The following is a 24,404-nucleotide window of genomic DNA, read 5'->3' as shown; positions in this document are numbered from 1 at the left end:
GTTAGGACAATCCAGTCGGGGGTTCAGACTAAACGTCTGGCTAAACGGATATGGCGAGCGAAGCGAGCCTGACGGCTAGTAATATAATATTCCCAGGATTGAAGTAGCAGTGCCCAATCAATTATTTCTCCGCGATAAATGCATTCAAATCTTCAACTTGGTGCCAACCTAACAAAGTCAACTCAACTTAATGCCAACCTGACAAAATTATTAATTTAGTTGCCAGTTAACAACTGTTTCGAAGAGATACTCTATCTAGATTATAGTTCTATAGTAACATATGATATGGAAATTTCAATTATAATTAAGAGATTGGGAGAAGAAGAATATACATGCTAAAAGACGAACTTTAAACCCTTAAAAACAACCCTTAGAGTTGGAATATTGCCAAAAGATTTCTTAGTGCGCCTCTAAAGGGCCAACTGAACATACCTACCAAATTTGAACGTTTTTGGTCCGGTAGATTTTTAGTTATGCGAGTGAGTGAGTGAGTGAGTGAGTGAGTGAGTGAGTCAGTCAGTCAGTGAGTGAGTGCCATTTCGCTTTTATATATAATAGATTCATAGTTCATACAGAAATGTTCTATCTAATCACAGTAAATTGAGATTAATTCCCAGAGGAATGCAAAAATTTCCCTCACAAAGGCCAGGTTGCACAAAAGCCGGTTAAATTTTAATCCTGATTAATTTCATGTGAACCAAATCAGAGAAAACCATTTCAAAAAGAAGGATCTACTGGAATTAATCAGGATTGAAAAAAAACCCGGCTTTTTTGCAACCGACTCTAAGTACCTGATTGAATGATTACAAAAGTTCAACAGCTGAGTCATAATATTTTACTAAATAAGTAATTATTACTAAGTAATAGTAGGTATTGCATGAACTCGCTCACTCACTTCCATCATCAACAGACAACGAAATAATTATTATCAGCTGTTTTTCCAAGGATGAATATATTAATTCTTTTAATGTTCTTTAGCGAGTTTTCCCAGGGATGAGACCTAGTGCAATCGAATTTTTATATAATAAACCTACTATGATCTGAATTTCGTGAGAATCGTTAGAGCCGTTTTCGAGATCCAGTGCAATACAAACATATAAAAATCTAAACATATGAACATACTAGCTTACCCGGCGAACTTCGTATCGCCAAAAAGTCAATGTATCTCATGCCACAATTAACTTTATTTTGTGAATCATTAAATTTATCTGTCAATCAATATTTTCATTTGCAGCTCAATACGGACTTCCTATGTGCTTAGTCATGCAGCATTTATTATTCCGAAAACATATTCTTCTCAATCAATTGGTAGTAATAATATATTTATCAGTAAAGTGTTGAATTAAAAAAAAAGTAATATCAGTGTTTCAAAGATGAATTTAATGCGTTCATAGCTTTTGATTGACAATAGATAGTCCAGGAAATATGCGATATAGGATGAATCACACAGAATTCCATATTCTTTCTATCTTCCATTTTAGGATGAATATCCTAAGCTAAGCTATAAATTCAAAAAATGTAAATTATTCTGTCATTCTTCAGTAATTAATGAATGAAATATGAACAACTCTCTTTCATGAGGTGAATAATTTTTTCCAACATTTTCCAGTTTCTCAATGATACGGGAGTGATAATTATTTGTATAGGTCTTCTGACTAATCATCATCTACAGCTGGTACCAATCAACTAAACTTCAACTCCAAACTACCGTATTAATACCAGTACACAATGTATCTGTTAATTACAGCTGGTAACTTTACAGGCTAAATCATAAATTATTATCACAGCATGATCTTGAATCATAATCATCTTCCCGTTCTTTGGTAGCCGCTCGGCCGACAATTTCAAAAACATAGGTCTGTAAAGTGATAAATAAATAATTTTTATTAGCCTTCCTATTAAAATGTCAGGTCAGAAATCATCCCCAATATTCACACAACATATCCCCAAAGTTTCATGCTGTTCTGTCAAGTAGTTTTCAAGTCTATAGGAAACAAATAAAAACTAACACACAGAGATTCATTTTTATACATAAAGATTAATAATTGATTAATTAACTTTATTTCAAAATTTTACATTAAATTTTATTTGCATTAAAAGATTATTTGATGAAATCAAAGTTCAATCGTAATGAGAACAACTTCCTTCAAAAAATAATTCATAATAATACGTTTCCAGGGAAAAAATTATGAACAAAAAAATCTAAAGTTTTGGGATCCAAACCGAGAATCTTTCGCTTCAAAGCCGAGTATTTTACCACTAAGTCACGACTATGCTTGGAGATGAATGTCTAGTAACAACGTTATAACATCCCATTGCATTATCCTTACTCTTATTTTGCTTCAGTATCTTTTCAGTGATAAGAATGAAAATAAATGTAGGTAGTATATTTAATTAAAAAGAAGATTTTATTTGTTTCTGTCTGATAATTCATAATGATATTCGTTAATTTTCACATCTATTTGTGAAGTGATACATATAAATTGCAGAAAATTCCAGCAATATTCAAATATGCTGTTAAATTTTAGGTTGTGCCACAATTGAATTTGCCACCAAAATAGATAGAAAATGATTATGATTATTTAAAGCACTTTGTTCAAAATAATTCAACACATATTATTTTAAATGTTTGTTCAAAAAGCTGAATAATATAGCTGTTCAAATTGGTTCAACAAATTTTTTTTTCTGATAATCAGATTTCAGTACTTATGGTACCTAACCTCATCATACTTGAAATAATAAATCTCTTATGTTAAAGAAAAAGTTGTCAATATTTCACGGATTTAGGAATTTGTAAATGGAACATTATTGTATGTTGGCTAATTGGCTATATTATTGTATTGATTTCATTTAAAATCAAAACTCTTGCATACTTCTATAACATAATCTAACTTACTACTTGTATCGGCACCAGGTGTTGTATGGCAAGTTAGATGATTTTCAGTGTTTAATATTGTATTACTAGAACAGCTTTTTGTAAATTTAAAAGATTGAGAATCAATAGGTTGTCACTTAAAACTTAACAACACACAATAATATAATATTATCACAATCGCTATACCGGTAATAAGCTGCCAGCATTTGTATCATAACTCCTGTATCAAAACATGAGCTTCCTGTATCTGAACACATCATATTGCTACACATTGTTACCAGCGTTTCAATTTCTCTCCGAGATTCCTTTATACAAACAAATTCTACAACAATAGGTATGCCATATGATGTTCCATAAATGAAATTTTAACATTATTTCTGAAAAATCTAGAAGGAAAATTGAAATTTAGGCTTCGAGGTGCATGAAATTGATATTTTTAGAATCTATGTGCAAAATTTGGAGATCTGAATCATTCCCGTTTTTGGTATGCAATCCACAAGTTGACATGTTTTGATGCGAACAAACATAACCCTACTCTCTCTTATTATATAGATAAACAGAAATTGAAACAGAAATAAACAGATAATAGTATAGGTTAGGATAACTTAAAACAATTTCAATTTGTTTTTTCTGGTCTTCTTCAACCTCTTTGAGGTTAGAATACCTTGCAGATGGCCGAGAAAAAGCTTGTTGTTGCTGTAGCAACTTCTGGAACCCTGTTGTTCCACTCCTCCTCCATCTCAAGGCCCAGGAAGCGGGCCACCCCACAGGGGTCATCAGTTCAGAGGCTGGCGGCTGTCAATAGTGTCGGCTTTGAGGGGCAGCTGAAAAGATGCTCCATGTTGTGGGGTCCGCTGCCACAGTTGGGACATGTATCACACACATCATGAGTCATTCTGGACATGTAACTGTTCACAATCACTGAGTAGTCTGATCTCAGTTGAGCAACAATGATGTGGGTTCAGAAGACAGAAGGGCAGGCTTCTTGCCAATTATTATTGTATGATAATAATTTATAACTTTGAACGATTCCAATTTGTTTTTTCTTTATTGTTGCCTGCTGGATATTCTATGAAATATTTGAGGTTAAAATTCCCTGTGGACGGCCTAGAGATTGCTTCTTGAGGAGTGCTGCCACAATGCGTATGATGTTCGGTCTGCAGTGAAAAATTTGCATAAACGAAAACGCTCCTATGATTTAATACAAAAGCAGTCAACCATTTTGTTCGAGACCGACCCGTTCGCGGTCGACATTAGAAGTTTACACACAAACAACAATAGAACAACAATACAATATAATTTACATAGAACAATACAATTTAAACAACAATAGAATAGAATGTATAAGCCCCAACATGATATGATGTCACACTTTGACATATAGGCCAGTATATAATAAATACTACAATCCATATCACAGGTATACACTGCTATCAGGGGCCTATTTCACAAAGGTACAAGTATTGTTACCAACCATGGTTACGAACAAGTACTTGTAGTTACAAGATTACAAGTACTCACGTTTCATAAAAATTTATGATCTACAAGTTTACAATTTTACAAGTCTACAAGTACTTCAATAGTAAACATAACCTATTTTCATGATGATTTCCTTTTTTCATCCTTTATAAAGGTTACTTGTACTTTTCAATAATTACTTTGAAAATATTTGAAAGCAATATAATGTTTTTTGTACAGTCTACTTCATTTATTGCTGAATTTGTAACCTACACACTATATGTACTCTGTATATAAATAGTAGATGTACTATATATAATGTATACTATATATACTGTGTATATATACTATTGTACACATAACATATGAGGTAACACATTAATAACTATTTTGGAAATTTATTAAATTTGATTTCCTGATGCATATATTTCCAAAATAATGAATTTTAGAGGGATATAAGGCATTTTTGATTATTAGAAATAATTTTGAATATTATTGCATTATTGAATATTTAAAATTATTTTAATGATCACTTGTAAATCCTTTACATAGCTTTCCACCTCGGTAGAAATTTCATAGTTACGAACAAGTAATTATGACAAAAATTGTTGGCTACAATGAAAATCTTTGTGAAACACTTGTTCGTAACAAGCAAATCACTTGTTAACTTGTAGAAATTCATTGTAACTATAAATTTACAATTCTGCTTTTGTGAAACGCTAGTAATCAGCTGTTCTCCAAAACCATGGTTGGCAACAAGACTTGTAACCTACTTGTACCTTTGTGAAACGGGCCCCAGGATTTCCTGACCAGACCTGCGCCTACAAAAAAAAACTTATGTTGTTTACAAGGCAGACAAAACTAGTGTAGTTCCAGAACTTGCCACAAAATTTGCAACACAAAAATGCGCTGCAAATGCTGCATGTAGCAGAAGCTGCGAATTTTTCACAAGGGAATATTTTGCAACACATTTCACTAGCACATACACCGCAATGGTATTAAATTTCCGCACAGCAAGTTCTGTGAAGTGAATTCACACCACAACAAAACTTCTGCATTGGTGTGCGCCTGGTATTAAGGAACAGTTCATTTGCAATCAACCAATTCTGTACAACTTTAAAATTATTCCTACACAGTGCAACCGCCTGAGCGTCATTTTCATGTTTATTGAGCACTGTGGTGTCCTCTGCATATAGTAGGTAAGACCTTTGATGGGACATTTATACTCAGATCGTCAATCATGATTATAAATAGCAGTGGTCCCAATACAGAACCTTGTGGCACTCCACATTTAACAGGCAAACACCAGAGCTCTCACCATCTACACAGACATACTGAGTTCTGCCCTAAAAATAGGAAGACAGTAACTCAAGGGCAGGTCTCTCAACATGCAAGTGTTCCAACTTAGCCAGAAGGATGTCATGTGAGACACAATCAAATGCTCTGCTAAGGCCACAGAATGATACAGCAGCAGTGGTTTTTTCCTCAAAACAAACAATAATTTCCTTGAACAAATTTATTGGGGCATGTGTAGTTGAAAGGCCTTTCCTGCAACCAAACTGGGTCTTGCAGAGCAAGTTATTAGCCTCAAGAAATGTGCACAGAAAAGGCACCTTTACGCATTCGATTGCGGCAGTACTCCTCATCCAGATCACATCTGGATTGCTGTGATTGCACAAGTTATGCCTGATATGCTGGTATGAGTGTGACAAGAAATTGATTATTGGTGGGATGTATGTCACATTACCAACGACTGTCACATTGAACCAAAATAACATGCACACCTAAAACTTGACGTATTTTGTAAGAAAATGACACCTTTCTGAATTCTGTAAGTAAATTCAATAAATATGCTTTCAAAGTTGTAAAGTCATTTTATAATCACTCTGTATATTATTTTGGATTTCAAATGAAGATGATCTATAAAAGAAAATTGTGACCTATGAGATTAGGCATTCGATTGCGGCAGTACTCCTCGAGAAGCAGTCTCTAGGCCATCCACAGGGAATTCTAATGTCAAATATTTCATAGTAGATCCAACAGGCAACAATAAAGAAGACTGGAAAAACCAAATTCGAATTGTTCAAAGTTATATAATTTATAATCATACAATCAGGATTGACAAAATTACTGGAATGTTTGAGGATTTTGAGATAATGGAAAGCTCATTTCCACGGAGAAGTTCGGGATTTTCTAGACAATTATTGCTTTCAACTTCGCTGGATTTACCATGCAGGGCCAATTGCATGGCCACCTCGCTCACCATATTTGATAGCAATGGATTTCTAACTGTGGGGTTTTATTAAGGATAGGGTTTATATTCCGCCTCTACCAGACAATCTTAATGACCTCTGGAAATGGATCACATCTGGATTGCTGTGATTGCACAAGTTACGCCTGATATGCTGGTACGAGTGTGACAAGAAATTGATTATTGGTGGGATGTATGTCGCATTGCCAACGACTGTCACATTGAACCAAAATAACATGCACACCTAAAACTTGACGTATTTTGTAAGAAAATGACACCTTTCTGAATTCTGTAAGTAAATTCAATAAATATGCTTTCAAAGTTGTAAAGTCCTTTTATAATCACTCTGTATATTATTTTGGATTTCAAATAAAGATGATCAATAAAAGAAAATTGGGACCTATGAGTGTAATCAGTATTGAGTGAATCAAATCCAAAACCGTTCATTAGATCAATCAATTAGCATATCTGGTTTTATAATAAAATATTATTTTATAATACAATAATATTGTAATCATCAATAATTGTGGTGTTCTGTAAAATATATTTATATATATTGTTTTCGTTAATATTAAATATTTCTTCAAAGTACAAGGTTAATTCTTTGAGGAATATTTTGGGTGATTTGCAACCTGTAAGCAGCCAACAATTAAATTCAAAATTATTATATGAACAGATATGTGTGAAGAATATTATGAGAATACTAGGGTCACATAGCTTCATGAAAAAATCTACACAAACTACAAGAACTATTGGCAAACAGAGAAATTTGAAACATAAAACGCTTCATATCATGTGATATCTTCTTATGCTATCTTTTCTCTTTGGTACTGTAGTGATATTTACTTGGAAATCAGCCCCTGTGGGTTGGGAGAGCTTCGAGTCGAACATCGGACTTAAGAATTTGTTGAAAACCAGAATACACCCACAGTATCCCTGCTTGTCATAGGAGGCGACAAAAAGGGACCCCCTTTCCAAAGCCCTTCTTCCAAAACCCTTCTTCTCCTTCTTAATCTGCTTTGGAAGTTTTCATTTCTAGAATGGCACATTTTTCATTGACTTAGCTATGTGCCATTCTTTCTTTCTTTCTTTTTCTTTCAGACGACATTGGCCATATTCTTATTATTTCTTGGGCCAACCCAAGGTGTGATGTGGACTGTGCTGATGGGTGGATGGCACCAGGCCTTTTATATGGTGTCTAGCGGCGCCAGCAAGATACCAAGCGCCTTTCTGTAGTATTCAGCCTTGCCTGGACATGCAGGGCTTTGTCTGGGTCGATTCTACTTCCCTAGCTGTTCCTGGAGATAAAAAAACCACATGAATTAAAAAACCAAATCCCAAGGCAACCAGAAGTTGCCTTGCCTTCAAACTCATTGGGATCTGCCCCAAGGGCACGTTCCACAATTTGAAATGGGTGCTTTAGGAACACAGAAAGTTCCATGCACTCTTATGTAGAGGCTATCAACATTGAGAAGGCTTCTACAATCACGACATGGATTATGTAAGCTCAATTACACCATACTAACTGGAGAGGGAGGATGAGCTTCTCAAAAGTCCAGAAAAGCAATAATCCACAGGAATGCCTGAGGATGCTATAGAGCAACCGAGCAGTTTTCGGGTGGAGAGACCAAACCTCACCACTGCTCAAATAAGAAGGGCGGCCATCCAGGCAAAACTTCTTGGGGAGGTGAAGCTTTTGACCCTGCAAAGTTTTGGAAGGGGGAAAAAAGAAAACCCCAAGAGACCAGAGATGGGTGCAACTCCAGGCACAAATGTGGGCCAATAGACTAAGTCGAGGGTGGCCAGGTGCCCTAGAGACAATTTTGGAAGTGGACGGACCTAAAAAAAATGCCAAGAGTAGAAGTCACCTAGGCCACCAGGACCAACCAGTCTGAAGAGACTGCCAAGCATATAATATTGGATTGCGAGAAACTAGGGACAAGGAGAAGGACCTGTTTATAATTCAGTGATGGAGATTTCCTGCTGGAATACAATAATGGATAGAAATTTTCATAGCTACGGAATGTACATCAAGCGTGTGTCATTGCTCTCCAATGGCTCGCTAGCGTTGCAGTTTCAACCATTATTATCTTTGAATCGTAGTCGATGTAGAATAGTATTGCCTACTGAATTGCTTTATATTGTTAAAAATATATTGCACTCTCAACTCTATAGTAATGATAGTTAGATTTCAATACATTCAGCTGAGTGAAAAAGTTTCATCCTTTACTATTATGATCAAACGTACTTCATATTTTACAACAGCAGAGTAACATAGAACCAATTAAAACTATGATGTCTTTTAAACGTTTTCCCTTGTTAGAGTTTGCCAAGAAAATAACCAGGGACTCAATAAAGTGATTGAAGTATTCAAGATTATTATACTCGATCCGTCTTTAGTACCTACTTAAAAGGGGGACACGTCCATATTGTTTTGTCCTGACTCTTGCCACAGTTTTAAAGACTCTTGCCACAAATCTCAATTAGTTATACATTTTGCTGAATTTCGGAATGATTAAAGATATTTCTTTTGAAGAGGGCCCGCTTCAAATTGGATCCTACTATCAATCCAGAAATTCGACTCTCCAAATCATACAGAATGCCTCTATGGTAACATATCCTGATTAGATTTCTTTTTGCGTGTTTCACACCGGAAGGAAGGGGAGTGTGCCGGGCACTGTCTTTAATTCAGGCCTTTTCCCATGTTATAATAGTAAATTTAATACGCAATAGACTAGAGCCATTATTGTAAGTGAGTTAGCGAAATAAATTATTTTCTCTCTCTATTATGAACGGCCATGACTTCGAGTTTCCCATGATAGATATTTAAAAATTGTGGCTCCGAGTCGTCGAGGAATGTAGATTATGGAATTATCTCTAAAACTTAGCCTTCTTGTCGCGACATAAAATGCGATAAGTTGGAAAACAGCAAGCATTGAAATTATAACAAACTACCGATTTTGCAGTTACTATTTGGTCCAAAGGCTGTAGAAGCCACGCGACGATTGGTCAAATTGATTCCATTCGCCCAATAGGAGACCTGTTTCTAAATACAGTAGTGGGGATTCCCCAGTCGAGAGACCAGATTACGTTCCGGAGGACACTTTGCTAGGAGCACTACGAGAGTAAAGATGTAGTCACTATGTTTCGCCCTTTTTGGGCAAGTTTACAACTTTGGTAATTAGTTAATGTAGGAGCAGGTTTTATTTTTTATTAATGTTTAAATTTACTAGTAGTGCCATGTCCTGAAAGGTTTAATTGTGTTTCTTCTTCATGTACGAATAATTGTTTCTTCAAATAACCGCTAAGGTACGTAAAATAAGGTTAAAATATAATTTAGGGAATTTAATTGATTGAAACTTCCATAAGAGTAATGTATTAACAAAGCCTGTTATTTTTCAAGTTAATAATATTGATTGAGAATAATCCTTTTGATTTTATTAGTGATGGAAGATAATTATAAATTTTTTTTCTACAGAAGTATGGAAAGTTTTCAGTTACGTTACATTTGAGTTATTGTTTCTGGAGATATATTATCGTAGAGTATTGCTGAAAGTCAGGAAGATAGCCTTTAAATTGGAATGAAACTTTTAAGAATTGTTCATATTGAGTTTATGACATTTTATAATTTATATTTTTCAGACTCTGTTTTCTTATGTCATTAAGGCTTTCGAATGATTTAGTAAATTTTTATGATAGAAATCTTAATAGACGAAGAAGAAAGTTTTTCTTTTCCAGGAAATTAATATTAATGAATGTTCAAATTTTAATACAATTTAAATTATTTTTCTGACTGTGTTTTCTCATGGCGTTAAGGCTTTTAACTGAATGCTAATTTATTAAATTATAACAGAACTTTTGAATTATTGTGAAGAAAGATCCATTAATTCTGATACAAAGAATCAGTAGTTTGAAGATAAAAATCTATATAAAATGAGGATTCAAATAGAATGAGAGAATTTAATTAATTGTAATCAATAGATAACTCCTGTTTTAGCTTTTGATGAATTGTAGGAAGAGTTAGAAATTAATGCTGTAATACATTTATTTACAGCGGTTCATGTGTGTCCCCAAACCAACTTCTTGTACTACCACCCCTTTGGTTCCGCAACTTTATGTAAAACCGCTTCAAGACACCCGTTCAGACGACAGGTCTAGGGACGTAAGAGGACGTCGCCGTCAAGCCAAATTCAACCGGTAAAAGCTCACCGCCAAAAACAAGGTACTGTAACCCCGACGATAAAGCAACGTACAAACCAACGAAAGTGCAGTGTAGTGAAACAAAGGTTCATTCGAGAATGTCAATAAAAAGTGGGGATTCAAAATTATTATGAAATGGGTTATATGGGTTACTATCGACGAAATTTGGGTTCAACGGGTTTTTTCTTTCTTGAGTAATTTCATGTTGAAATTGATTGGTTATTTTATGACTGATCTTGTTTGGTTTTGTGACGTATTGCTATCTAAACGGGGATAGTAATGCGCCCCCGAATCAGATGAAGAATGTCAACAAAGTAACATGATATTGTTGTTTCTGTTGTTCGATTTTAGTTGCCAATGTTATTGAAGCTGTTTGTATTTTTTGTTTAATTATTTCAAAGTGTAGTGTTATTCTATGGTATAAACCTATTAAATCAGGCATGGCAAGATTAATTGAAGTTTTCTTGACTCTAGCCCGTTCACCTGCATGAATTAGGTATAGACTCAGGTATTTTCTAGATGTGTCGGCCTATTTCTAAATTCTAAATTTTATTCAAAATTATCTTCTTAGGCACACAACTGCCCCGACTCTGCTGTCTAGAGATATTTAAATCTCTGGAATTCAAATTTTCTAAAAAATTAAATTTTTCATAACTTACTCTAATAATACTAGATCAATTTTTCTGAGTCTATACTTAATAATTCATTCTGTGAACGTGTTAACTGTCAATATTTTGGGTTTGGAGTTGAATGAATAATTTATAGTTGCTACTCCAATTTTTCTGAAGTTTAAATAATTGTAGATGAAATAGGGAAGTTATTAAGTTCAGTAAATCCATTAAAAATGATAATTCTTTGAAGCGCTTGAAGATAAAGTCAGGTATTATTGAAGCTTAAGTTGAAAGTATTCTGAAACTTCTTATTGAAATTGATCATTGATATTGAAAGGTTTAACGTTAGAATAAAAATGAGTAGAAGAAACTAGGACATGTGAGAAAAAACTGATTCTAAGTGCTGAATAAATTTTTTGTATTCTGTAATTCCGTGAATGATGATAGAAATTATTGTAATGTCAACGTACGTATTCTGGTCTCACGTCTGGTAGTTGAATATCATTATAGTAGTAGTGAAAGTGAATATTGAGATTTTAAAGGTCAACCCAAGTAAATTAGGAAAATTCGGAAATTACTATGGGAGAATGTTTGAGGAAAATAGGAATTTTTTTTGATAAGTTTAGGTAGATCGAAGGTAATCAGAGAATAAATAGGAAACTGTTTTATTAGTTATTGTTGATATGTAGTTTTGAAAAGTTGATGAGTAGTTTTGGCCTTGAGATGTTTAAACTAAATAATTAGATATTGTAGATTAAAGTTGAAACGATGATCAAATCCTTGGGAATTTGTATAAAAATAAGTTGATTGAGATGAGGTTGTTAAGTCCCTTTATCAGTAATGTTTATTCTCGAAAAGGTGAATCAGTTTTATTATTGGAAATATTTTTTTTAGGTGTGATTTTTGCGGTAGGCATGCGTAGTGATAGTGTAAAGATCCGTTGTGTTGATGACGTTTCCTGTAGACTGTGGGGAATTTTTTTGTTTGTTTAGTTGAGACTCAAGATTTAGAGGAGGACAAGGGGATGTCCTGCCTGTGTGTGTTGTTGTTGAATTTAGGTAATCGGCGCGAGTGTAGGTCCGTGTCCAGAGAGAACGGAGCACTGCCCGATAGTTGTCCGTGTAACAAATCAAGGAATCTAGCTGTGACTAACCTTGCAAATTTGTACGGTGGAATTGTATAATTTTAGCGAAAGGCACCGAAGATGGTGTGAGCTGAGATTTTTTTTTGTATCTAGTAAACGGTCTGGTTCATTCGAGAGTTATGGGGCTCGTCAGTAGAATAACGTAAACCGAAATCTAGAATATTTAGTGAGTCTTCGTAGTGATTGTAAGGAAAACAATCAGCGTAATGCAGTTTAGGGAAACCCAGTCAAAAGGTTCGTTAATGTTTGGTAGGAAAGTCAGCCGCAAAAACACAAGTAAAAATTGGTAAAAAAAGGGGTATTATTGAGTTTAAAGTTGCTTAGAAATTTGGTATGGTAACGAAAATTGAAAGTTTTAGACAATGAATATTTAAAGTGATTAGTTAAGGTATACAAATAAAATAACAGAGAAACTTTTTCGAGTACCTAGGTAATGTTAAAATGGTTATCAGTGAAAGTAGAAATAAATATTGGAACAGTACTGAACGGGTTAAATTAAAATAAAATTAACAGTGAAATTCTTCTAGTTGAATTTGAAATGAAAAGGGAAAATCTCTTGAGTTAAGCATGAGTTTAAATTATTCTGTAGTTGAGAGTTGAAAGGTTGATTAAAAGGTTAATTGGGGATATGAAAGTAGAAATATGTAGGAAAATTCGTGTCAAAAAGGAAATAGAATTTTTGTTGGGAAAATTAAATTGAGGTAATTAACAGTAGTAGGACCCTTTAGAGATAAGTAGTCAAAAAGAATTAATAAATAAAAAAATAGGAAAATCTTTAATGAAATGATAAATTTTTTAATGATGAATAGTAAAATTGCAATCAAGTTTTCCATGTGAATAAGTTGGGATATTTTGAGATCTAGTTAAATATGAAGTTTATAGTTGAGGAATAATTATGTGAGGCTCCAGTAAGGTTGAAAATGTCAGTGAACTTGAGAATCAGTAATAGTGTAATAGTAGTCTATTAATGTGTTAATGTATTGGTAAATTTCATTATGTTGATAATCAGAAGTCAAGCATTAGCAGTCCCAAGCTAGTTGATCGAGTTGAATTTCCATATTATTAAATCATGCGATGAAAAGTCTTCTTCCAGTGTTTAGAGAAAATGTCACGTACTTTGAGTTTGCGATAAATAATAGCCTGGCACTCGATCATAGTTTTGTTTTGACTAGCGTTCTGTGGTAGAAGTTTCCTACTGGAATATTATAATGCAAAATCACGCTTGAGTCATGTTGAAAAATATCCGAAACAGATCAGGAAAAAATAGGAAACAGATCAGTCTATTGAAGACAAGATTTTTTGTCGTGAGTTATAATTGGATAAGTTTTTGTGAGTATGGCGCCACTCTATAGCCTTGTCTCTATACACTCAACGAGATGATTCCTAATGAATGAGAAGGAGAAAAGAGAAAAAAGAGTTATGATAAAGATATTTACCGTATTTGTTAGAAGGATTCATTACGGGTTCATGAAGGGTTTAGTCAAAGATTTTGTTACGTGACAATATAATGTATATAGAAGAAATTCCGGAATGTAAATAACTTGCGCAACTAGATTAGTCATTAAATTATGTTATTAACTTCGTAATATTAAATATATTTAGGTAGGTGAATTAGGTTTAATTTTATTTCATGCACGGCTGCATACTCGCGGTAAATGAAATTATTGTACAGTTTTCCCACGGTAGTAGATAATTGATTGTTTGGTAAATCGGGTGATGATCAATTTTTGAAGTCATCAACAGTCATAATACTATGTATGTAAATGATGTCTCTAATAATAATAATAATAATAAGTTATTTAGCATAAGACGATTTATCATAATATTCTATACTATACCCATTTTCAATAGCTTAATACTCATCCATTCATAGTTAAGAATTATACATTCACATAGTTAGGAGTTAGTACATATAGATAAAATATATTCCCATTCATAAAATAATAAGAATAATGTCTAAGGCCTCATATTTTATATTCTATTCGCTTTATATTTCATATTATTTTGTCGATATCCCTATTCTTTATTAGTTTACCTTCCATGATTAATACAATTATAATCTTATCATAGGTGTATTCAGTTTAACTGCTTCCGTTTTAGTTCACTTAATATAATTCAGTGATGGAGATTTCCTGCTGGAATACAATAATGGATAGAAATTTTCATAGCTACGGAATGTACATCAAGCGTGTGTCATTGCTCTCCGATGGCTCGCTAGCGTTGCAGTTTCAACCATTATTATCTTTGAATCGTAGTCGATGTAGAATAGTATTGCCTACTGAATTGCTTTATATTGTTAAAAATATATTGCACTCTCAACTCTATAGTAATGATAGTTAGATTTCAATACATTCAGCTGAGTGAAAAAGTTTCATCCTTTACTATTATGATCAAACGTACTTCATATTTTACAACAGCAGAGTAACATAGAACCAATTAAAACTATGATGTCTTTTAAACGTTTTCCCTTGTTAGAGTTTGCCAAGAAAATAACCAGGGACTCAATAAAGTGATTGAAGTATTCAAGATTATTATACTCGGTCCGTCTTTAGTACCTACTTAAAAGGTGGACACGTCCATATTGTTTTGTCCTGACTCTTGCCACAGTTTTAAAGACTCTTGCCACAAATCTCAATTAGTTATACATTTTGCTGAATTTCGGAATGATTAAAGAGATTTCTTTTGAAGAGGGCCCGCTTTAAATTGGAATGAAACTTTTAAGAATTGTTCATATTGAGTTTATGACATTTTATAATTTATATTTTTCAGACTCTGTTTTCTTATGTCATTAAGGCTTTCGAATGATTTAGTAAATTTTTATGATAGAAATCTTAATAGACGAAGAAGAAAGTTTTTCTTTTCCAGGAAATTAATATTAATGAATGTTCAAATTTTAATACAATTTAAATTATTTTTCTGACTGTGTTTTCTCATGGCGTTAAGGCTTTTAACTGAATGCTAATTTATTAAATTATAACAGAACTTTTGAATTATTTGTGAAGAAAGATCCATTAATTCTGATACAAAGAATCAGTAGTTTGAAGATAAAAATCTATATAAAATGAGGATTCAAATAGAATGAGAGAATTTAATTAATTGTAATCAATAGATAACTCCTGTTTTAGCTTTTGATGAATTGTAGGAAGAGTTAGAAATTAATGCTGTAATACATTTATTTACAGCGGTTCATGTGTGTCCCCAAACCAACTTCTTGTACTACCACCCCTTTGGTTCCGCAACTTTATGTAAAACCGCTTCAAGACACCCGTTCAGACGACAGGTCTAGGGACGTAAGAGGACGTCGCCCGGAAAAAGCTCACCGCCAAAAACAAGGTACTGTAACCCCGACGATAAAGCAACGTACAAACCAACGAAAGTGCAGTGTAGTGAAACAAAGGTTCATTCGAGAATGTCAATAAAAAGTGGGGATTCAAAATTATTATGAAATGGGTTATATGGGTTACTATCGACGAAATTTGGGTTCAACGGGTTTTTTCTTTCTTGAGTAATTTCATGTTGAAATTGATTGGTTATTTTATGACTGATCTTGTTTGGTTTTGTGACGTATTGCTATCTAAACGGGGATAGTAATGCGCCCCCGAATCAGATGAAGAATGTCAACAAAGTAACATGATATTGTTGTTTCTGTTGTTCGATTTTAGTTGCCAATGTTATTGAAGCTGTTTGTATTTTTTGTTTAATTATTTCAAAGTGTAGTGTTATTCTATGGTATAAACCTATTAAATCAGGCATGGCAAGATTAATTGAAGTTTTCTTGACTCTAGCCCGTTCACCTGCATGAATTAGGTATAGACTCAGGTATTTTCTAGATGTGTCGGCCTATTTCTAAATTCTAAATTTTATTCAAAATTGTCTTCTTTATCATCTTTAAAAAAGTGCAGGCACAAATGGGATGTTAGTATAGGGAAAAACTCCTGGATCTAAATGTCACAGGTATTGATTTGCCCACCCATCTAACGTACTTGGGACACACAATAAGCTCCAGTTGACGTGTGAGGTTATAAAATAAATAAATAAATAATTTTATTTCCATCATAAAATTCACTTGACACTCATTTTAAGTTTTGGAAATTATATGACCACTTTGAAAAGTTGTGTGGTCATTGTTAGTAATGTATTTAATTGTAATTACTAAATTGTTAAGACATAGATTATTTTTTTTTTTTTTGAGTTCAGCTCATCACTTTACAGACATTTTAGCGCACGACGTCTGTAGCATCCTGTAAACTTTAATCACTATTCCTAACAAGCCAAGATAACCAGCAAGAAGCAAAAAATCAAATACAACAAGACAACATACATGAGTAGATCTCTGTACAGTACAATGATATACAAACATACAATTAACAAAAAACAAAGCAGCAAACAAAAACAATACCCAAACTGAAGAACAACTGGATTCATGGATTTCTAATCAACATAATCAACTCTGAACAAACAGTAATACAAAAAACTTCAAACCGGGTTAATTCTTAGAACATCAACATCCGTTTGCATCCATAGCCATGCTTTAATTTTCTTTGAAAATTTATTCTTATTATTACATTTCCTGATATCCATTGGCAAACTATTAAAATATTGTGTACCCAAGTAACTAAAAGAATTTTTGAAAATCATTGTACTAACTTTTTGAGATCTAAAAAAATTTGAAACTGCTCGTCTAGTATTATAAATCAAGTTATCTGTACTCGTATTTCCACTTTTTTCAAAGAATAATCGCAGAACCCTGAATACAAAAAGATACTGAACCGGCAAGACATTAATTGTTTTATAAAGTGGAAAAGAGCTTTCACGCCTTGGTTTCTTCAGAGCTATTCTTATAAAGTGATTTTGAGTAGTTCTAATTGGTTTTATCAACGTTTTAAAGGTTCCATCCCAGCATGTTATGCCATATTGCAAATTCGAGTGTACCAATGCATAGTATAGCATTCTTAACACTTTTTCATCACAGAAGTTTCGCAAGTAATAAAATTTCCTGATTGACATTATGCAATTTATTAATTTGGTAATTCCATCTCATTTTCTCGTCAAAGATTAACCCAAGATACCTGAATTGCTGAACTTTCTCTATTTCTTTGTTATCATAAATTAAGTTACAGTCGAAATCGAATGGTCTGGTACTAAAATTTATATACTTTGTTTTTCCAACATTTATTTCCATATTATTTTTAAAACACCAGCCACTCAGCAGCCCAAGGTCCTGAACTACCTTATTGTAAATATCCTGAGGATTTTGACCAGTATAAAAGATTGCTATGTCATCGGTAAATGCAGAAACATTACCATTGAAATTCTGGCCTGATAAATCATTGATAAATATCAAAAACAAGGTTGCCGAAAGTATTGACCCCTGGGGTACCCCCATTTTTACCATTTCCGGTTCACTAAGATGGTCACCAATGCGCACCTGTTGCTTCCTACCCATTAAAAAACTATGAAACCAATTTAGCGCTACTCCTCTTATTCCTATACTTTCCATTTTTTTCAATAAAAGCTTATGATCCACTAGGTCAAAAGCTTTTCTATAATCCACAAATAATCCAGTAGTTTTCAATTTATCATTAATATTATTATAAATATAGTTTGCTACTTTTATCAACGCATCTTCGGTTGATTTGCCCTTTTGAAATCCAAACTGTTTGTCACTTATAAAATTCATTCTTTGCAAAAAATTAGTCAATCTTACTTTCATAATTTTTTCTATTATTTTTGAAAAAACTGAAAGCAAACTAATCGGTCTTATATTATCTATTTTTATTGAGTTTTGCTTCTTGAAGATTGGTACAGTAACACTTGATTTGAGATTCTCAGGGAAAATACCTTTTTCAAAACTTAGGTTTATTAAATGAACAATAAATATGGTGCAATAGAATTCGAAATATTTTTTATTAATTTAGTATTAAAATTATCGCAACCGGATGACGTTTTAGACTTCAAACTTTTGATTACATTAACAACTTCAGGGACAGTGGTAGGAAACAGATAAAACGAATGACTGTTATTTTCAACTGGGCTGTTATCTTGCATTGATAAGCGTGAAGCAGGTACAGTATCATTTCTATCAACTGCAATTAGAAACTGATTTATTTCTCTAGCTACGTCCTGTGACTTTGAAATAATTGTACCATCAGAGAGCTCAACTTGTTCAATACCTTTATTCTTTTTAACTCCAGTTAGACCATTAATTATCTTCCACTGTTTGGTTGAATTAGCCTGGCTTCCTATAAGCAATTTTGAATAGTAATTATTCTTCTCAGTAATGATATCAGCCTTCAGTATTTGACAGAATGAATTAAAATACGTTTGAAAAGAATTATCATAGGGTCTTCGCTTTGCAATAGCATAAAGTTGTTTTCTCTTTTTTAATTTATTCAGTAGCTCGAGAGTTATCCACGGACTAATTAATTGCGCTTTAGCTAGTTTTTTATTTACAATTCTAGTTTTTGAACTGGATTCAATTGCATTATTTAATATATCTTCTAGCTTTTGATAACAAAGATTGACGTCACTAATTCTTGCAAAGTCTTCATATATTACATCTTTAATTTTATTGTTGACTAGTTCGTAATTTATATAGAAATTTCATTCTGTTTTTGTTGTCATTTTGTTTTCTATTAAGCTTCCTATAAACAAGACCTAACATACAATGATCGGTGAGATTAACATCAAATATTGCTGTTTCATATCTGTCAATTCTTCTATCCTTAATAAAAATATGATCTATGCAGGTACTGGTAAATTCTGTTATTCTTGTTGGTGCATTAATTAATGATAGAAACCCGTTATCGTTCAGTAAATTTACATACTTAGAAGCTTGTGTGTTCCTATTTAATATATTTATGTTCATATCACCCATCAGAATTGTATTCGTATTCAAGAACTGAGTATAATCCGATAATTCCTCTATGAATTCATTCTCACTGAACTGCTGTAGCCTGTACAAACAGCAAATTTGAAAATATGAGTTGTTCAATCTTACACTTAACAATAAAGAATCGGCAGTTCTCATACTATTAACTATACTTTGTTGTGCTGTTATTTCATCTGAAACAAAACACAACACTCCTCCAGATCTGTAATTCTCATTACATGAAGCAAATTTATTGTATCCTGGTATATTATAGAAACTCAGTTCGTCTGCACCTATCCATATTTCGCTAAATATAATAAAGTGCACTTTATTTTTTATTTGTGAAAATTCTAACAAAAAGCGATCGAAGTTATTTCTAATGCTTCTAATATTTGCATAAAGGCAAGCAAATTCAATATTGTTATTTTCGGTAGAATTAAAAAAAGATTCATCCAAATTCATGAATTCTTTCGTAATATTTTCAGTCATATGGACATATAATTATAATATTTAAATTACCTGATTCTTTTTTTCTTTAATTAATTTACATTACCTAATCATTAAATGCAAGATTACTATTTGGAGTTAACGGAATCACTGATTTTTAAATTTAATCAATTCATTTAATCTACCAACTCTGATACATTTTTCTCCGCTTGCCTTTCTTACAAAAAACTTACCATCCCTACACCATGCATATTGAAAACCAATTTCCTGACATCTTCCTTTCAACTGTGAAAGAAATTGCTTATTGTCCGGTGATAGATGTTCGTTGATGAACACTCTGCTTTCTGAGAATAAGGGATTAACCTTCTTAGCCGTACATTTTCCTCCCTGCTCCCTGAATTTGTTGATCCACACATCTCTCTCGAATTTGTTTGAGAATTGGACTACAATGGACGGTACCCTCTCTCTTTTGAACGATGGAATCCTGTGGGCTGCAGTGATGCAGCTGCTGACGTCGACTCCTAGTGCAGCTCCCACGTCTTTTACCACACATTGAATGTCCTCATTAGGTGTGATGGGAATACCACTAATTTCCACATTATTTCGTCGCGAGTACTGTTCGAGGGATCTCACTTTTTCTTGTAGTTCATTCACAGTTTCCTCAAGTCGATTTCTTTCACGTAGCTCCTTATTTTGTTTTTTAATTTCACCCAATTCGTTTTCTATACCCTTTATTGAAACGTTCGTAGAGTCAATACCATCAAAAATGAACTCATTAGACTTTTTAAGTTCAGATAGCTCCTCTTTGAATGATTTCAATTCACTGAATACCTCTTCCTTAAATTTGTCAAACATTTTCACCATAAAGTCTTTTGATATATACTCACTATTGGATGCATCGGAATTCAAGTTCGCGAGGTCAGAAGATTGACTTTGACACTCTTTGCATTTCCAGTCCTTTCCCGATCTTGTACATCTTGCATCGAGATCACTGCTGATACACTTAACATGAAAATTTCGATCACATACACCACTACATTTCTCTGATGAAACTTTTTCTAAAATTTTTTTATTACAAATGCCACAGACCGCCGGCATATTTATAAAATGAAAATGGAACTCGTTTTAACTGTAAACAATTTTGCCATTAAATACACGCCGGATTGAGAATCGAAAGATAACACAGAACAGCACAGAGTTGCGTCTTATCTGTTCGGCTGTCCGAACTGAACTGAACCTTTTATTTGAACCTTTGGATCCTGGAATCCGTTCCTTCAAACATAACATACTTGTAAATTTCAGCATTTCTTTTGAATATCTTCAACTCTTTCCGTTCAAGCAATCGTCAGAGTTTTAGGTGAAACTGACTTGAGCGATAAATGTTTTTAGGCCTACCTGTGGATAGGCGGTGGCCAAAGCAATGGATATGGCACCAGAGCCGCAGCCCAGCTCGACGATGCAGGCAGGTGGTGACTCGAGCTGGCTCTGCTCAGCCAGCACCACGTCAATCAGCTGTTCAGTCTCAGGCCGTGGGATGAACACGGGCGCGCGCATGCTAAGTGTCAAACCCCTGAACTCCCATTCTCCGAGTATGTACTGAACTGGCAGTCTGTGCAATAAGAAGGCTCAATTCAACAATACTACAAATCATCCCACTTTATCTAGTATAATCATCATTCAGAAGACGAGTAATAAAACACATCAGTATAACTTATAACAAAACTTTGATGTGAATGTTCTAAACATACAAAACATTAACATTAATATAAACGATCTAATAACATGTAGTATAATTATACCAATGGAATGTAAAATAATATGTTTATTAGTAGGTTGCATTGTAAGTCAAATACTCAAAAGTACAATTTTTGTAAATTATTCTGTTTGGTGTTACCAAACAAGACGCCCCCTGTGGGTTGGGGGAGCTTTGAGTCGATCATTGTACTCAAGAATGTGTTGAAAACCAGAAATCACCCACAGTACCCATGCTTGTTGTAGGAGGCGACTAAAATGGACCTCAAGGCAACTCCAGAACTCCGGCAGTTTGGCGTCCCCTCTCTCGGTAGGAAGGACCTACAAAAAGGCCAGGAGTGGAACTCACGTAGGTCACGAGTTTGTGGGTGGAGAGGCCAAAACTCACCACTGCTCAAAGAAGAAGGGCGGCCATCCAGGTAAAACTTCTTGGGAGAGGTGACGCTTTTGACCCTGCAGAGTTTCGGAGGGGCAAAAAGAAAAACCCAAGAGACCAGAGATGGGTGAAACTCCAGGCACAAATGTGGGTCAAGAGGCTGAGTCAAGGGTGGCCGGGCGCCCTAGAGGCAACTTGGCCACCCTTTCCCTTTCCTCAGCGGAAGGACCTACAAAGAAGGTCAGGAGTAATCACGTTGGTCACAAGGACTAATCAGTTTGAAGAGACTGCCAAGCATATCACACTGGATTGCTACAAGAATTGCAACCAGGTGATGAATGGAATGTTAGTATAGGGAAAACTTCTGGTTCTTGTAAAGGACATAGGTATTGGTTTGCCTAACTGACATACTACTTCGGAACACAATAAGCTTCGGTTGACGTGTGGGGTTCTTTTAACCTTTGGATCCTTGAATCTGTCCCTTCAAAAACAATAAACAATAATACCAAACAAGACACTTCTAATAATAATTAATAGTCTACAGTTATTCAATTTCTCATCATCTCTTAGTAAAACGAAAAATGTTCCCTTGTTTCAATAAGAGAGAGGAAACAAAACTCTATAACTATAGTGAGGTCCACGTTATAATGGCAGTGTTTAATTAGCAATTTGTATTGCTATCCTTGTCTATCATTCAACAAAGCAGATAGCACTATATCTTTCTTGCTTTGCTCTGTTGCCAGATTGATTTTCAACAATGCAGAAATATGATTAATTAACAAAATATTTTATCTTGATAATGAAAATTCATTATGAAATCATTGAAAAATATCATTTCTTGCTTGATAAAATATAAACGATTATTTTAAATGAGAATGAACAGTTAATAGTATATCATTAAACCAGTATCAGTTACCCTCCATGGAAGGCATTGACAAGACAGAGGATCGGATACGTTGTTATGCCACCTTTCTCCACTGCCATTATAACATGGACCTTACATACCTTTTGTATGTAACCACCTATTGACCCACCTTTTGAATACCCAGACAGAATCGTTACTCAGAAGGGGTGTCTACCCAAATTGAGCTCATGTGCACAATGATACAAACATTTAAATTCAATTATTGATACAAGAGCTAAAGTTTCCCTCCAAAGACAAACTGTTCCACACAGCCCCTATATTTTTTGGTGAAGAGTTACACCATCTAGAGCGTTCAGTTTTGGGGTAGAGGAGCGAAATTCCACTTTTTCCAAAACATTTAGAAATTTACGCAGATTTATTGATTTAATGATACACAATTATTTTAAAAATAATTTGGTGGAGGATCAATAGCCCAATTGTGATCTATACAAAAATAATCTATATAGAAATTCTAAAGAAAAATGGCCTCTTACAAAATTCTACTAGCTAAACAGTTTAAACAGAGGAAGAAACGTAAACATTTTTCAGATTCTCCCTATTTCTGGAAGAAATATGGCATTATCATAAAGAAAGAAAATTCACATAAATATGTTTTGTGTAAGCAAATACCAGCCAAGGGTGAACCAATATTCTATTTTAGGCATATAAATATTTTTTCAGGAAGGAAGGGGTGATATGCCAGTTTGGTGTAGAGGCCACGAGATATAACATAAGCCTCAATCCCTCAAACGATGAAAGAGTGGCTGGCGTGGTAGGGATGTGGGGGTGTGAATGTCTCACACATCTTCCCCTATCACTCTGCATGCATATGGTTAATGAAGAGAATGTTCCAAGTGAGGATACAGGTAGCCGAGAGCAAACTACCAAACTCTCATCACCACCCAAAAAATCAGAGATGAGTCTCATGTGATGAGAGTCAAATGTTCATGCTATATATCGTGGCTTTTATTGTAATACGTACTCTATACAATTACATTATTTGGGAATTTCGAGAGAATACATTCCATTTGCCTTTCCCTCACCTTACCCCCCTCCTGCATTTATTTATTTATTTAGCGTATGACACTATACACAACACATTTATAATCACAAAATTCGAAAAAAGAAAACAATAGAAAATTCATATATAAAACGAATGAAAATATCTTAGTCACTTTTGACCTGGAAATTAGAGGCATGCTTCCAGGGTATTTGAGTAGGCTATTGATGCTGGTTTAGCCACCAGGAAATCTTCATGTGCCTCCTGCATTAAGTCTCTAGTAGTGGCTTGTATGCTATTGATAAGCCCTTAAACCCGATAACCTCACCATCTTTCTCAAGGGGCGCTCCTTTAAGAAGAAAAGTGGCCTTTGGCCGTATAGAGTTCTACTTTTGTCATGTTCCTAAACATTTATTATTCGTTTTTTATTTCAAATTTTTAATGCCATCATCATTACAATAATCAAACTGGATAAATAACCCAATATTATAATCAACCTGGATTTTTTTCATCAA

At 34.0% G+C, this 24,404-nt stretch overlaps 1 protein-coding gene across 1 annotated transcript in view; it reads right to left on the bottom strand.

Moving 5' to 3' along the window:
- The window catches only part of LOC111057744 (MTRF1L release factor glutamine methyltransferase), an 84,282-nt gene that overhangs the window by 8,308 nt on the left and 51,570 nt on the right, over positions 1-24,404 (bottom strand). Inside the window, exon 4 of the mRNA XM_039431450.1 lies at positions 21,253-21,466. Coding sequence (XP_039287384.1) covers positions 21,253-21,466 — 214 coding nt within the window. The remainder of the gene's footprint in view (positions 1-21,252; positions 21,467-24,404) is intronic.

The sequence above is a fragment of the Nilaparvata lugens genome, chromosome 6 (assembly GCF_014356525.2).
Source record: "Nilaparvata lugens isolate BPH chromosome 6, ASM1435652v1, whole genome shotgun sequence".
In the NCBI taxonomy this organism is placed as follows: domain Eukaryota; kingdom Metazoa; phylum Arthropoda; class Insecta; order Hemiptera; family Delphacidae; genus Nilaparvata; species Nilaparvata lugens.
The sequence above is the reverse complement of the archived record's forward strand: the minus strand, read 5'-3'. Positions and strand labels throughout refer to the sequence as shown.